Raw genomic sequence first — 17,428 nt, 5'->3', positions numbered from 1 at the left:
CCTGCATCACAAGGCCTCATAAACAATCACTAAAAGTTTAAAAATATGCCCACCTGGTTTAAAGCCCAGCTCCAAAGAAGCTGTCAACATGCTATACAGAACTGAGGAGGAAATTCTCAAAACAGAGTCCAACCCAGTGGCTCTGCGTCACTGGAAATGTGAATACTTTAAAAAGAAAGTAAATGTTTACAAATAACAAAGCTGAAGCTAAGAGGTACTTTGTGGCTAAATATCTATGGTCACCAGTGATGATCTTTCCCAACCATCACTAATACTTGACTTGGGCACAGGGAGCACAACATGGCCAACAGCAAACAGTAAGAGACTTCAGGAGGACAAAGACAAGTTAGTTTAATGGGTAGACAGAAATCAACTTAATGTGGAGGACTGCAGTGTGATGCATTTTGGGAGGAAAAATTAGGAATGTGAGTTACTCTAAATACAAAGATACTGATGGGTGATGATAAACACAGTAACCAAAGGCTCAAATACATAATTTCCTGAAAGTGAGGGCAAGAAATTGGTGTCCGCAGCACAGCTATGTACTTGTGGGGCAAATCACACTGGATGCCATATTAGTGAAGGTGTTAGCCCACACGCAGTGAACATCCATTGGCAGTGTTCAGAGTAGACAGTTCATGACATCACCAGCAGTGATATTTTGGAACTTAATGCTCCAGCAAATGCTCTCTCTTACTCTCGCAGAGCTGAATGTGCATTCAGCAACAGGAAAGGCCACTCCATCGGTACCTTTTAAAGGAATCTTCAGCTACTTATGGATTAGGTGTTGAGGGAGACTTTGCTGGCTTCTATGCTTCTGCATTAACAAGTTACTCCAAGACCTGGGTTTATGAGTAGACACTCTCCTTGGAATAACCATGACTTGGAGAGTGAGCGGAGGCCACACAGAGCAGGACAAGCGGCTGGAAGAGGGAGAAGGATGTGGGGTGGGGGTGGTGGTGGGGGGGGGCGGTGAAGGGCTCTTAGCAAGAGGCCCCTATTTGCCCAGGGTGTTCATGGAGCAATTCTCCTACCTGAACCTCTGTGGAGAACAACATATGCGACATCTGCACTTCAGTAAGGATGTGGTCACTGAAATTTGCCACCTGCTGCAGTCACAACTGAAGGGGAAGGACTGCATTGGTCGTGGATGCAAAGGACTCCCAAGCTGGAGCTGGAGATATTTGCAACGTCTCTCAGTTTGTTGTTCATTGTTCCATAAGGGAAGTCACTGAGGCTCTCTACTTACGAGGGCCAAAGACATTTCATTCCCTCTTGCCAGCGACAAGCAGGCAGAGTGGGCATGTGCCTTCGCTAGCGTAAGGCACCATCGACTGCTTTGGGGGTGCTGCATGCCAGCTGCACCCTTTATGAGAGCCAAAAGGGATTTCGCTCCTTCAGCGTCCAGCTGTTGTGTGAACAAAGGCAGGTCAGTGTCCAGTGTCCTCGCAGCAGTTATGGTGACTTCATTCTGCGGCAGTCCACTGTGCCAGCTGTATCTGAGCCACCATGACAAGCCAAAGGGTGGTTACTAGGCAACAAGGGCTATCTGCTGATGACATGGCTGATAACTCCAGTGAGTACCCCTGAGTATGTTGGTTGATTAAGGCATAAATTAAAGGCCCGCAGCATTTTGGGACTTTGTAGAATCATAGAAATTTACAGCATGGAAGAAGACCATTTGGCCCATCATGTCTGTGCCTGCCGACAAGTAACCATCCAGCCTGATCCCACTTTCTAGCTCTTGATCTGTGGCCTTGTAGATATTACACTTCAAGTTTATAAATAGAAGCACAGAATACAAGAGCAAAGGGTTAAAGATAAATTTTTACAGCTAACTTGGTTAGGCCACAAAGTACTGCATACTGTTTTGGCATCCCATTCTAGCAAATGAATTAAAGCCATAGCAAGCAAACCACATAGATCCATCAGAATGAAGCCAGAGATGGGAGATTATAGCTATGAGGAGACACTGGAGATATTTGGACTAATTCCACTGGGCCAGTGAAAGCTATGAGATTTAATTAAGGCTTTTTTAAGATTTGGGGAGTCAATGATGTAGCTCATTAATTTAAACATACCACAGAGAGTAAGGAGAAATGATAGTATAAAAATCTTCACACACAAAGTTGTTGGTTCACCAAATGCTTTGCCATAGGGAGTGGTTGAGGCAGAGACCATTTTGTGCTTTGGGGGAAATTGGATAACTCTGCCTGAGAGATGGTGGCATCATGGGTAATGTCACTGGACTAGTAATCCAGAAGCTCAGGCTAATACTCTGGGGACATGGCAGCTGATGGAGTTTAAATTCAATTAATAAATCTGGAATATAAAGCTAGTCTCAGTGATGGCCATGACAACTATTGTCGTAAAAACCCATCTGGTTCACTATTGCCTATTTAAAAGACTAATGCCCCTTTAGGGGAAGGAACCCTGCCATCCTTAACTTGTCTAGCCTACATGTGACTTCATTCCCACAGAGTTGACTCTTGACTGCCCTAGCCAATCCCCTCCATGCAGGTCAATTAAGGATGGGCAACAAATGCTGGCCTTGTCAGCGATGCCCACATCCCATGAAAGAATAAAGAGAAAATAAACTAATTGATGCAGAGTAAGATACAGGCGATAGAAATAGGGTATGGGTACAGGCAGTGAGATCAGTTTTCAATTGTGCCAATCACAGACAAAGTGGACAGATTCTCTTCCTCTATCTTGCGCACAAGCCCAAGATATTTCTGAGTGGACAGCCACACAGCCACTAAATTTCACTTGAGATTCAGGGGCTGATGGAGGCTGCATTTTCACCCAAGACCGAGGTACTTTTGGGATGGAGCAAATCCGTGGCTTTGCATAAGACCCAAACATTACTGGGCTGCCAACATTTAAGATGTACAAAAATAAAAATTAGAAGTAGGACAAAGTGAAAAAAGACATTGAAATTGAGAAACTGTGTGCTTCTGAATTCCTAAACGCATCTGTAATCAGTAATCTTTCCTGTGCTCAATTTCTCAATGCCAATCAGCAACAATAGTTTATCTGTCCTTCTGAAAATTGATCTCCAACTAGTTGGTTCACAACATGACAATCTCATGTTGTCTGGAGGTGTGATTCAACCTCCCTATAAACCTATTCCTGACATTAAAAAATGTCAGCCCTTAACCGTGGAGAGACAAATGCGCCTGTGGCATTTTCTGCTTTTGAATTGCTATTGAAAGCTTCTCCACAAGATGATTGGCAGTCAGCTAGAGCCTGACGGCCTGACTCTGCTCATGTCTGACTCACCAGTTCCAAGGAACCTCTTGTCACTCGTTCCGCACTGACAGAAACCTCGTTATGCTGTAGCCGCCACACCTTTTTTTTTTCTGTCACCCTTTGTTGACTGGCTCAGAATAAAGCAGCAGCAGCAGCAGCTGAGGGCTGAAGGGCATAAATCAAATGTAAGGAAACTGGTTGGAAAACTGCCAATTAGACACAACCACTTCTGCATGATGTGTCAGGAGAACTCACTGAGGGCAAATTACATAGAATAACAAAAGCGAGAAAATGGAATCTCAATAGGTTTATGAAGACATTTCCGTTCCTCATTTTTCCTTTACTAGCTAAAATTTTTGGATGGTCAGGGTAAGTTTTAAAATAAAATAAAATCAGCTGCTTTCCCAAAAACAATAATCGAATAGACCTATCCAGTTGCCTATTGATACCTTCAGTAATGCTTGTAGCTGAAGCTGTCATCACTCCCAAAAACCTGGCCTTACAGTTTGTAGGGCTGTCGCTTGCTGGGGCAGGTATCTAATAGCACCGGCCGTTACCTAGACTTTCCCGAGTTCTTAATTTTTTTTTACCTGGCAAGATGCTAAAAGTGTGAGCTGACAACGACGCAGTGAATGCATCCAAGGCATCCAAATAGGGCAATCAAATTCATGGATTGAGAAATAAGCAGTGCAAGGACTGAGAGGAAGTGTAAATTAAAGTGGGTAAACTCAGTACCAAATCAGGTGCAGAATGAAAAATAAGGAGTTAGAAATAAAGATTGGATTAAGAGAAAAATAAAAGGTAGAAAAGAACAGTAAAAAAAACTTCAACATTTTAGATGACATCTTCAACAATTAAACCTGAAGGCATGAGACTCCACACTTACAAAAAATAAATTTTCAATGCCAGAGAAGTTGACTGTCGGTAATTGACACTTATCTCATCATTTAAAGGATTTTTAGGTTTAACTTTTTGGCTGAGAGTCACCTCCCTGCCCTTGCTCCTCAACCCCCATCCCCGCCCTCCTTGCTGGCAAACCCCTCCCTGTGACCTCCATCCCGCCCACACTCAACCCTATGTGGAGATCCAGTGGTGGTCCTCAATGTAGGCCTGAGCATAATACCACCAATGGCCATTGCTCCCGGTGGCACTGCCAGTACTGGAATGTGGCCGGCCTCGGATTGATCAGCAGCTCTTGGGAGTGGGGTTTCTGCCCTACTGGGGGCTTGATTGAGGGGGGTGGGGGGGGTGGGGGTGCTGCGCTGTCCAGGCAAAGTGTTGGATTTCCTCGTAATCTCGTAATTGCATTGAGCCTCGCAGAGAGAAGCAATGTGGTGTTTCCACCGGTTCTTCAACCGATGTGTGGGACCCCCATTGCCAACATGAATCTCCGCCCACAGTATATGAGCAATTTGAGACATAACATATGATATGCATATCAAGAGTGGTATTAAAAGATGACTTTGGGCGTGTAGTTCCAAAGGCCTTTGACCACTGGTGGGCTTTCCTTAGCTGATATCTGAGTCTGTTGCAGTCCAACTGATGGTGATCGATTGCCATGATTAGTCAACAACTCCGTTATTAGTGCACCATGCAACTACCTGGATGGTAGACAGCAAACTGGATGGACCTTGGTCTTTTTTCATCCAGTGTTTTCTATTATATACTTCCTATGCCCAAAAGCCAAATATGTTGAGAACATTGTATCCCTCACACCTAGCGCATACCATGTCAATGTCCTCCAACCCAATCGGGAACATGTTAAAACCGATGAAATGGCCAGGAAATTACTCAGATGCTTCTGGCATCAATTACCTTCCAACAAAGTAATATTGGAAGTGCAAGAGCCAAGGAATTTTTCTGCTGTAGGAAGGAATAAACTGAGGCCCTGCAAATGGAGTTTTAGGAATCAAGAGACAAATGACTTCACAGGCAGTAATCTCAAGCTTACGCCTCATGCAAAGCAGTAGTCAGACTAAGACTAGCAAGATAAGGAAGGTAAATGCATGGTTGGACAGAGGGTCGAGAAGGGTAGGGTTCAAATTCCTAAGAAGTTAGGGCTGCAGATGGGACTGGAGTAGCCTGAACAGGATTGCTGGACTTAATTTGAACAGCGTTAGGTTCATTACTGTCGAGGAGAATGTAAGTTAATATGGCAGTAGGGTTGCCAACCTTCCAGGATTAGCCTGGGGTCCTCAGGAATTGAAGATCAATCTCCAGGATACTGCTGTGTGCAGCCCTGGAGAAAAAATAATTGGAACATTAAAAAAGATTGTTTCTTTTGTCATTCTCTTTGAACGTTTCCCTTTACCACTTATTAAAATATTGAAAACAAGGGAAAAAAATGGGGGTTTGGCTGACAGTCAAACATCATTTAATTGGGTTAGGAAGGCAGGACATCACAAGGATGGATGTGTTGGCCGACTGATGTCTGAAACGTGGGGACTAGTCATGTGATGAAACCTCCGTGAATACATTTAATCACAGTTGGCAACCCTATATGGCAAGAGGCAGTCATAAAGCAAGACAAGGAAGAAGAAATGAAAGCAAGAGGGGCAAGGTATCCAGGAAAGAGTAAAACGGGATCAGAAAAGGGAAAAGGTCATGTGAGGTATCCCACTGGTCATTAGATAATCAAATTGGGAAAATGGATTGGGGGTAGCCAAGTTGATACCTCTGCTTAATGAGGGAGAGAATGAAATACTAGGTAATTATAGCCCTAGCAGTCTGTCAATTGTAGGTAAAAACAGAGGTCAAATTCATAAGCATTTAAAAACAACGGGATAATCAAGAATATCAAGATTTGTTAAACACGAGCCATGTGCAATAAATTTTAGAGTTTTTATTTTGAAGAAGAAGCTGACTATACAGATAAAAGGAATTCAGCAGAAGTAGTGGTTTGAATTATCAAGACAAAATGATAAAAATGTTTCTCAGAAGGCTTGTTGCAAAAGTTCAGATAGTTAGTATGAGAGACAGTGTAGAAGTGATAGAATGTTAGCTGACAGATGGGAAACATGGGGGTTAGGGCTAATGAATGTTATACCTGGCTTCAGAGTGCTTGATGCTAACACTGGGGACCAGGTTTCCATGCTTCTGTCCATGTCGGACTGGAGATACGAGGGATTTTAAAATGCTGGGCAGGACCCGTTTCCTGGATTCCTGGCCCGTTCCCATCCTATGGGATTTTTAGGGCTTTGGGATAAGGGTGTCGGTAGCAAGCCCGCACGCAGAAATCCCACCCTTGCCTAACCCATTGCAGGGGTGGGCATTTTAGAGGTCCCACTGTTTCCATGGAGTCGGGAATGTTTTGTTAGGAGACATGGTTCACAGCGCCTCAGAAGAGTTGCGAACCATGTGGGAAGCCTAGTCTGGAGTCGGAACCTTTTGACAGTTAAGTTCAAAAGGTGCTGACAATTTTGCGTCGTAATGTAATGGTGTCTGATAAGTTAAGTATGGCTTTAATAGAGTAATTAATGATAGGGCTTTGTTCTTAAAAGGTGAGTGATGATTAAATTGATCAGCATTGTGGAAGTGTCCCATGGATAAAGTGCTCTTCTGCATTCAGCAGTATTGAGATTAAGATTCTAATGTGTCAGTTTCTCCCTGTAATTTAATAATTTCATGATTGACAGTCTAGTCATCTGTTCAGCCCTTTGAAGATTACCATCTGCTCCATTGCTTCAAAAGGTTTTAATATATTCAGCTGCAGTCTGTGAGACTTTGTTGATACAGCTGTACTTTGGAATCCCACTATGAATGCTTGGCTGAACTCTGAGTCCCACTGATGGATTCAAGTGGACTATAGGCTTTGTTTTGACAGTTTTATGACCAGTTAATAGGATTGCAGTTTTTGAAATTTATTTTGACAGTTTCATGAGCATCTCAAAGACTTCCTAATGCTATTGAAGGGCTCATGAGTTCTGTCCATAGTGGATAATGGGTGAATGGTCTTGGAGAGTGTGAGGAGCATGGGGAAATGAAGGGGCCAATGGGACGTATTAATGGGGCATGGGAGGATATGAGTGAGCCTGGGGAAAATGGATTGGGGTGAGGGCTGTGGTGCCTAAGACTCATTTACAGAACTGGACCACTGCCGCAGTGAACAGAGGCTCACCTAACCATCCGCCCCTGTTCCCACCTCCACCCTGCTTCTGGAGGCAGCAGTCCTGACTCTAGCCTGTCTGCACCACTCCACCAGGAGCGTGAGTGGGCACTGCCAGGCAGGAGGCAGGATTATGCCATTGGGAAATGGCCTGGCTCACAATTCCTGCCTCAAGGATGAAAATCCCGGGCTGCGTGTCAGAAATGGATGTGTGAAGCATTCCCATAATTGGTGTCCATCAACTCAATGAAGAAACATATTCACTAAGGGCTATGAATAACATAAAAATGGCACATGTTTAAAGATATCAGATCCCAGAGCTAAAGGTTAAGCATTTCAGTAATTATTTTAAGTACAAAATCTTTGGTTGGGAAACATTTATGTCAGAAGTCCATTTAAGCATTTGGCATAGTTTAATCGGCTCTGTCTTGTATTCCAGAGCTCACAGCATCAATCTTGATAAAGTAAAAATCACTGTCTGAACACTAATCACCATGGTGGGCCAAACGTTGAGATCTATCATAAACCAACAGAGTGAAGAACATTAAAAAGATGTGGTAGCTTTTTGAGATTGACATTTGACTTTTTGTTCACATGTCCCATCGCCTACTGAACTCATTCTCAATGCAACTGTGTGATTGGCTCTAAATGAGCTTGAAGTGGACTCCACTCCCTGCCCCGGAAGAACACTTCCTTTGCATGTGGCAAATGCTGATTCTCCGAGATGCAGTCAGGAAGAAAAAAGTCCAGCCAAACTGCAAATCCAAACTCGCCAGGCTCTTGGAGTTGAATTTGGCCACGGCAAATCCAGAGCCATGGAGATTGAGTGTGAATATGGCTTAGCTTAGGGATAAAGAATTAAAACTCTAAATATGAAACAGTTAGGACATCAGAAAAATTGCCAATTTAAGAACATAAGAAATAGGAGCAGGAGTAGGCCATTCGGCCCTTCATGCCTGCTCCCCCCGGCATTCAATGAGATCATGGCTGATCTTCTACTTCAACCCCATTTCCTTGCACTATCCCCGTATTCCTTAATGTTTTTAATATGTAGAAATCTATCGATCTCAGTCCTGAACATACTCAATAACTGAGCCTCCACAGCCCCCAGGGGCAGAGAATTCCAAGGATTCACCACCCTCTGAGTGAAGAAAATCCTCCTCATCTCAGTCCTAAATGGCCTGCCCCCCCTCCGAGAATGAGAATTCTTATTTTAAGGAATGAATCAGTGCGGGAAGTGAAAACACCTGCTATGTGGATTCAAATTTGTCTTGGACAGTATCTCATCGGCCACCTGTATTACCCCCAAGGGAACTGCATACCGGGTGGGACTTATAATAAGCAGCTGAGAAACCATCTTATTTGTGCTTCTGCCCAATACAACTTTCTATCCAACACAGTTGAAATTTAAAAAATGAAATAAAATTAATTCAAATTTTGGTTCAATTGAAAGGAAGGTAGTCAAGAATAAACTTGGGTTAGGTCAGCTCAGTTGTCCCTTGATGTACGTTGTACTTGGTGGTGGATGTGGGCATCATTGGCAAGGCCAGCATTTATTGCCCATCCCAAATTTCCCTGGAGAAGGTGGTGGTGAGTTGCCATTTAGAACTGATGCAGTTTGTGTGACGTAGGTTCACCCACAGTGCTGGTAGGGAGGGAGTTCCAGGATTTTGACCCAACGACGATGAAGGAATGGCAATATATTTCCAACTCAGAATTGTGTGTTAGTTGGAGGGGACCTTGTAGCTGGTGGTGTTCCCATGGGCCTACTGCACTTGTTCTTCTAGTTGGTGGTGGTTGCGGGTTTGGAAGGTGCGGTCAAAGAAGACTTGCTGAGTCGCTGCATTACACACTATCCATGTTGCGTCGGTGGCAGAGGGAGTGAATGTTTAAGTAAGTGGATTGGGGCCAATAAAGTGGGCTGCTTTACCCTGGATTGTGCCACTCTTCTCTAGTGTTGTTGGAGCTCCAGGCTCCAGGATAGTGAAGAGGATTGTCAAAAGATACAACGGGATATAGATCGGTTGGAGACTTGGGTGGAGAAATGGCAGATGGAGTTTAATCTGGACAAATGCGAGGTAATGCATTTTGGAAGGTCTAATACAGGTAGGAATTATACAGTAAATGGCAGAACCCTTAAGTGCATCGACGGGCAGAGGGATCTGGGTGTACAGGTCCACAGGTCACTGAAAGTGGCAACACAGGTGGATAAGGTAGTCAGGAAGGCATATGGCATGCTTGCCTTCATCGGCAGGGTTATTAATTATAAAAGCTGGGAAGTCATGCTGCAGCTGTATAGAACCTTGGTTAGGCGTCACTTGGAATATTGCGTGCAATTCTGGTCGCCACATTACCAGAAGGATATGGAGGCATTGGAGAGGGTGCAGAGGAGATTGTTCTCACTAGAGGGACGGAGATTGAGGGGCGACTTGATAGAAGTTTACAAAATTATGAGTGGCATGGACAGAGTAGATAGTCAGAAGCTTTTTCCCAGGGTGGAAGAGGCAATTACTAGGGGACATAGATTTAAGGTGAGAGGAGAAAACTATAAAGGTGATGTGCGGGGCAAGTTTTTTACGCAGAGGAATTTGCTGCCAGAGGAGGTGGTGGAAGCAGGAACGATAGTGGTGTTTAAGAGGTAGCTTGACAAATACCTGAATAGGATGGGAATAGAGGGATACGGACCCCGGAAGTGCAAAATGTTTTAGTTTGACAGGCAATATGATCGGCGCAGGCTTGGAGGGCCAAAGGGCCTGTTCCTGTGCTGTACTTTTCTTTGTTCTTTCTTTGTTCAAATGGAGAGTATTCCATCACACTTCCTGACTTGTGCCTTGTAGATGGTGAACAGGCTTTGGGATGTCAGGAGGTGAGTTACTCTCAACAGAATACCCACCTTCTGACTTCTTCCTGTAGCCACAGTATTTATCTGGCTGGTCCAGTTGTGTTTCTGGTCAATGGTAATGCCTAGGATGTTGATGGTGGGAGAATTCAGCGATGGTAATGCCATTGAACCTCAAGGAGAGATGATTAGATTTTCTCTTGCTGTCACTTATCAGTCAAAGCATAAATGTTGTCCATATCTTGCTACATGTGGGCAGGAACTGTTTCAGTATCTGAGGAGTTGTAAATGGAACTGAACACTGTGGAATCATTTGTGAGCATCCCCCCTTTCTGACCTTATGATAGATGGAAGGTCATTGATGAAGCAGTTGATGATGGCTGGGCCTAGGGTACTGGCCTGAGGAGCTCCTGCAACGATTTCCTGAGACTGAGATGAATGGTCTCCAACGACCACAACCATCTCCCTTTATGCTAGGTATGACTCAAGCCAGTGACAGTTTTCCCCCTGATTCCCATTGACGTCAATTTTGCTATGAGTCATTGATGCTATGGGTCAGTCAAGTGCTCCCTCGATGTCAAGGGCAGTCATTCTTATTTCATTCCTGGGATTCAGCTCTTTTGTCCATGATTAGACCAAGGCTGTAACATGGTCAGGAGACGAGTGCTCCTTGTGGAACCCAGTCTGAGCATTGGAGAGCAAGTTATTTGTGAGTGCTGCTCGATAGCACTGCCAACGACACCTTCCATCACTTTTCTGCTGATGGAAAGTAGACTGTGTTGGATTTGCCCTGTTTTTTTGTGGAGAGGACATACCTGGACATTTTTCTACATTGTCAGGTAGATGTCATTGTTGTTGCTGTATTGGAAGAGCTTGGCTAGAGGCATGGCTAGTTCTCAAGCACAAGTCTTCAGTAGTACAGCCGGGGTGTTCGCAGGGTTCACCCAGGGCACTGAGCAGTGTCTTGATACCACGTGGAGTAAATCTAATTGACTAAAGACTCTCTATGATTGTGGGGACCTCAGGAGGAGAAGTTGCAAATAGAACTGAACATTTTGCAATCATCAGCAAACATCCCCACCTTATGACAGATGGAAGGTCTGAAGCAGCAGAAGATAGTTGGGCCGAGGGCACTGGCCTGAGGAACTCCTGCAGTAATGTCCTGGGGCTGAGATGATTGGTCTCTAAACAGCCACAAACATCTTCTTTTGTGCTAGGTATGACTCAAGCCAGTGAGAGTTTCCCTTAATCCTAAGTAAAGATGGTTCAGAACACTTCAACCGTTTGCCTCTTATACGCTGAGCTCCACTATCATTCAGGGAGTGGATGTTCATGCAGCCCCCTGCTCACGGTTCACAAACTGGAGAAAGATGTGTCCGTATTTTATACAATATAAAACAGTGTTAATAATTTTACATTAGAATGGCTGGATGGTTGTCAATCTGCTTCCCAGCCATGGCAGAATCAGGTGTCTGGGGAAGTGAAACATGAAAATAATTGCTTCTGACAAGATGTTTTATTCATCGCATATTTATTTTATTATGCTCAGCTGCCACTGTCTAAAAGGGAAAGTATGGCATAGATTAGAAAACTATTCCCCGCTATGTTTCTACAGGGTACAATTTACTCATTACACAAAATTTCCCAGAAGTTCACCTTTGCCGGAACATCTGGATCCAATCTGATCTCTGTCAAAATATGCTCTTGCCAAATGCCAGCTACGCTACCAGTTTTTCAGCTACTAACATGCTGATGGTTGTTCATGCTGCACTAAGGATGTGCTGCTTTCACCCGTCACATTGTTTCAAATAAAAAAAAATGTACGTGAGCAATGGGTTCATTCAAGGAATTTCCTGGACTGGGTCAAAGACCTGTCGCTGCGTACAAATTAAGGATATTCCAACGAGGGAATCAATCCCCATAAGCTTGGACCCTGGGAGATGCAAGCTGTTGGGAGGATTCATTCATTTTTTTGGCCAGCGCCCAGGGATGATTTTTTCTTTTAGCATCCTTCAGATTTCAACTTAACGCCTTTTTCAATGGCGTAAGTGTGGTCATTAGGTTTAAAGGCAAGTGTCCCAGCTGGACTTGAACCTATGATCGCCTAAGGAAAAGGCAGGACTATTGTCGTGCAAGTCAGTAGATCAAGTATTGTGCATTAGGCAAAAGCTTCATATCATATTTTACATCAGCCAGAATGCCCTTATTGTATGAAGTAAATGGTTCCTTCTCGGGCTCAGTGTTTTCTTTATTGCTGTTTCTCCGTGTTTTTCCTGTTCTTCAGCCGTTGCTCGGTTGGTAGTGCTTTTGCCTGTGAATCATAAGGTTCGAGGTTCAAGTCCCACTCCTGAACTTAAACCTAAAAATCCAGGCTGATACTGCAGTGCAGTACTGAGAGCTGGAGGAGCTATTTTTCTGAGGGGATGTTAAACTGAAGCCTCATCTGCCCCCTCAGGTGGCTGTAAAAGATCTTACAGCGTTAGGTAATCTCTAGGTAATCTCTGATGTCTTGGCCCAAATTTATCCCTCAATACACATCACAAAAAAGGCCCAACGATTATCTGGTTATTATCACCTTGATGTTTGTGGGAGTTTGCTGAACACAAATTGGCTGCCGCATTTCTTCCATTACAACAGTGACCACACTTCAATACGTACTTCATTGGCTGTAAAATGTCAAGATGTCCGATAATTGTGAAGAATGAGTCTGTCTGTTTCTTCACCCAACCAACATTAAATTGCTCATTGTTGTTTGTGGGACTTTGCAATGTGCATGAAAAGTTGCCACATTTACTGCACAGTTCCTACACTTCAGAAGTATTTCATTGGCTGTAAAGCACTTTGGGACATCGGAGGTTGTGAAAGAGGCTATATAAATGCAGGTTTTTTTCCCTTAACTTTATTCAAAATGGCTGAGCTCAGATCTCTCCAGAATTTTTCAACTAGACGTGTCCTTCCCATATGGAAGGAGAGGAACAGTGTCTTACCCAATTAAGGAATAGTGTTAAGACCCCCGTAGAGACCAATAACTTTTAAAAAGAAATTTCAACTTCTAGGTAATAGCTGAATGGATGACACAAGATTTCACGTTTTAAGACATTTACTAACAGATTGATTATAAGCACTATTGGCTAAACGCTGTTTTTGTAAGCAGCTTATACTTTAAACTACAAAACCAAACTTTAACACAACCAAAAAGAGGGTATACATTACATGGTCCTTTAAGTACACATTCAATTCTCCCACAGTCAGTCCAAAATAACTCTAAACTCCCAAGAGCTTACTTCTGCCCTTTTCCTTTCTCATTCTGGTAACTTCTAACCCCAGGACTGTTCTTCATGATGAGAGTATTACTGGACATTCTCTCTCTAGCACAACCTAGATGACTATTCCAACTTTGTTTTAATTCCTCAGGATTTTGGTCTTTTCAATCTGAGCATGAGCTTCCACCCATATTCTGGTGAGTGAGCCAGAGAGGCTTTCGGCTACTAGCTGTTCTCTCTGTCCACGACTCTGGAAGACTAACCTGTCTGTGATATTCAGTGATACTTTAGGAAAGCCTGTAATCTGATATCACAGTGGCTTGTTCTGTACCCTTACCATCTCGAAACCCATCACCGTGACAATGTGAATCACATGGGTCTGGTATCCAGGTAGAGATGCTGAGCAGTTATCCCTGAGAGCTCAACTCTCATTTTGAACTAAATGGACAGTTTAAGGCACAACTGTTTACAACCCAACATTCTCAACACTGTTCTGGAACTTGGAGACTCACAGTTGGTCCACTGGCATCATGTCTGCCTTCACCCTTGTCTGCAAGTGTGAATACTTTGCACATTTTTTCCCAGTAAAACAATCTAGGCCTTCCTTTAATATTTAGCAATCAACATCCGGGCTTGCTGTCAGAACACCTCACACGATCCCCTTCATTTTAACTTAAAGGCACAGTCCCTAAACATAACCATCTCATGACCTTGTAATTGTAACAATAGCATTTTTCAATGGTCAGGAGTAGGTCACCTTCTTGCCTTTTCAGAATTACTTGGCAGGAAAGGAAAGAGAAAGCACTTTTTAAAAAAGAAATACTTACAACTACATTTTCAAAGTCTAGCTATTTATATTTAAAAGGGACATCAGTTTTTAAGTATTCCTACATGTTGGAAAAGTTGGAAAGTGCATACTCCAGGGCTTGAGCACAAAAATCAAGGCTGATACTTCAGTGCAGTGCTGAGGGAGTGCTGCATTGTTGGAGGCGCTGTCTTTTGGGTGAGACGTTAAACCGAGGCCTCGTCTGCCCGCTTGGATCAATGTAAAAGATCCCATTGCACTATTTCAAAGAGGAGCAGGGGAATTATCCCCAGTGCCCTGGCCAATATTTATCCCTCAAACAACATCACAAAAAAACAGATGATCCAGTCATTACCACATTGCTGTTTGTGGGAGTTTACTGTGCACAAATTGGCTACTGCATTTCCTACATACAACAGTGACTACACTTCAAAAGAACTTCATTGGCTGTAAAGCAATTTGAGATGTCCAGTGGTCATTAAAAGTTATGTATAATATATATTTGTCTTTCTTTTATACCTCATTTTAGAGATGGTGAGGTAAGTGGCCAGCACATCATACATTACGTGTTAAGATATTGGTTCACGCCTGTGATTCTGAGGACGATGAGTTTTCTACTGTCCTTGAAGGTGAACCAAACAAAGGGGGCATATACATCACACAAGAAGGCAAAGTCACTTTGGACTGTTCTGGTGCTCCTCCTTATAGGTTGGCCATAAAGAGTGACATGGGGGAGCCTTGAGGACAGGTCTGCAGCCTTATTATCTTGGCCAGGCACCTGGGGCAAGAAAATATACAAGTTCCAGGTTTCTACACTTTGAGCATTGCATGGTTGCTAGCTAATGATTATGTATTTACTCCTTTTAGAATCAGATTGAAGGTGACAGCTGGTAACTATCTGAGTAGCTCTGCTTGGCTAGACTAAAATCGAATATAATCTCATTTCTCTTTGTTTGTAGTAGGACGTTTGGTGTGAAGGACAAAGTGGAGCCTTGAAGGAAGACAGTGGATAAAACCAGTGCTTCTATAAGTGGGCACGACAAAATGGCAATAACCTGAATGCAAGAAGTGTCGCCAAAAGTTTGCACTTTTTAAAAAATTGTATACCATTATAGATTGATTATAGAAGAAAGATGCAAGTTTCTAAACAGCTACTGATTTTTTTTTTTAAAAGTTAAACCTTAGTGGTTTGGACAGAACAAAACTTGAGGAGATATTTAATTGTACAGTTCTGGTGTACAGTTGGTTGCATCACTGCGTCTGTGGCATTTAGTGCTGCCCTTGTCCTTAATCACATACAATGTATGTGTGGTTTCTATAATCAACAGGCTTTTCATTGACAGATCCTTTGTTGCTAATTTTAGTCACAACCTGAGGAACAAAGTACGACTAGTGAAAAAGACTGTTAGAACAGAAGAGAGCTATACTCCAATGGCTAATGGAAGCAATGTCTTGTAGATGTCAAAGCTTACAAAAATTATTCAATCTTACGGCTTTTTCTTTCCATTACAAATAAAATGCATATTGTTTTCCAACACAGTGCATTACTGATTTACTAATAAAACTATAGAATGAAGACCTTGTATGTTGGATTGATCATTTGATTATCTGTGTGATCCCTTGGTCCAGGGTCTCAACCTGAAAGGACCAAAATGGTTCATTTGAGAAAGAACGGGCATGATTTCTTGTGAAGAATTTTCAATTTGACCTCCGCCTTCCTCCAAACCAGATGATTAAGGGGATGGTGGCATAGTGGTAACGTTACTGGACTAGTAATCCAGAGGCCTGAATGAATGCTCTGGGGACATGAGTTTGAATTCCACCATGACAGATTGTGGGTCTTTAACTTCAATAAAGAAAATCTGGACTAAAATTCTACCTTCATTAATAATGGCCGTGAAACTGCCAGGTTGTGGTAAAAACTCATCTGGTTCACTAATGCCCCTCCAGGGGAGGAAATCTGCCAACCTTACCCGGTCTGGCCTACATGTGGCTCACGACCCACAGCAATGTGGTTAACGCTCAACAACCCTTTTAGGCCTAGTGAAGCCACTCATTTATAGGTGGCTCACTCACCTTCTCAAGGGAAATTAGAGATGGACACTAAATGCTTGCCAGTCATGCTCACAACCCAAGAAATTATTCTTTTTAAGAAGTCTAGCTACTCAGTAAATTTGTTAACTGCTTAAAATCAGTCAGAGAACTGAGCAATCTTTTGTTGAGTGCTGTGAAGACTATGTTTCTGCCATGTTTTCTTCAGGCTTTGATACAGGGCTCTTTTTTTCAATATCAATATTTCAGAATGACACTTTAATACTGGACTAATGAATTTGGAATTCACTAATGCCCTGTAAGGGAAGGAAATCTACCATCCTTACGTTTTCTGGCCTACTCCAGACTCACAGCAATGTGGCTAACTCTCAACTGCAGCTGAAATGGCCTAGCAAGCCAATCAGTTCAAGGGCAAGTAGGGATGGGCAACAAAGGTGTTTTTTTCCCATGCATGGGATGTGAGCACCACTGGCTAGGCTAGCATTTATTGCCCACTCTTAATTGCCTTTGTTCAGAGGCCATTTTAAGAGTCAACCACATTGCTGTGGGTCTGGAGCCACATGTAGGCCAGACCAGGATGGCAGAACCAGATGGGTTTTTACGACAATTGACATTGGTTTCATTAGACTTTTAATTCCAGATTTTTTACTGAATTCAAATTCCACCATCGGCTGTGGTGGGATTCAAACCCAGAATCCCAGAGCATTACCCTGGGTCCCTGGATTACCAGTCTGGTGACAATACCACTATGCCACTGCCTCTCCAAGAATGCTGGCCTTGTCAGTGATGTCCACAGCCCATGAAAGATTAAAGGAAAAAAAGGATGAATAAACAATGCTAAACAAATGGCCCATTAGAAACTTAAATAGCCCAAATAATAATTTGATTAGGATATAAGAAGATAACTTGAAGTTATCAGTAACATAATTGTACACCTAACTTCAATGGTATCCATTGTACAAAGAAATTTTATCACACTTTTTTGGGGGGGTTAATTTGAGCATTCACTTATGTCGCAGTCTCTCTCAAACTTATTTTCATATCTTTCAACTCACCTTGAGTAATGTCACATGAGAGCCACTGATAATAAGCTAGATTAGTATCTGACCAGT

At 43.0% G+C, this 17,428-nt stretch overlaps 1 protein-coding gene across 4 annotated transcripts in view; it reads left to right on the top strand.

Annotated features, from left to right (window-relative positions):
- The window catches only part of smoc1 (SPARC related modular calcium binding 1), a 270,261-nt gene extending 254,421 nt beyond the window's left edge, over positions 1–15,840 (top strand). For 2 of the 4 annotated variants that reach the window (XM_078563172.1, XM_078563170.1), the window contains exon 13: positions 15,227–15,840. In XM_078563172.1, coding sequence (XP_078419298.1) covers positions 15,227–15,240 — 14 coding nt within the window. In that variant the 3' untranslated portion in view covers positions 15,241–15,840. Of the gene's footprint in view, positions 1–15,223 lie in introns of all 4 variants that reach the window. The other 2 variants (XM_078563171.1, XM_078563168.1) reach the window with 1 other exon arrangement.
- Positions 15,841–17,428: the final 1,588 nt, after the last annotated feature.

The sequence above is a fragment of the Cetorhinus maximus genome, chromosome 18, assembly GCF_964194155.1.
Source record: "Cetorhinus maximus chromosome 18, sCetMax3.hap1.1, whole genome shotgun sequence".
NCBI classification, from domain to species: Eukaryota; Metazoa; Chordata; class Chondrichthyes; order Lamniformes; family Cetorhinidae; genus Cetorhinus; species Cetorhinus maximus.
The sequence above is the reverse complement of the archived record's forward strand: the minus strand, read 5'-3'. Positions and strand labels throughout refer to the sequence as shown.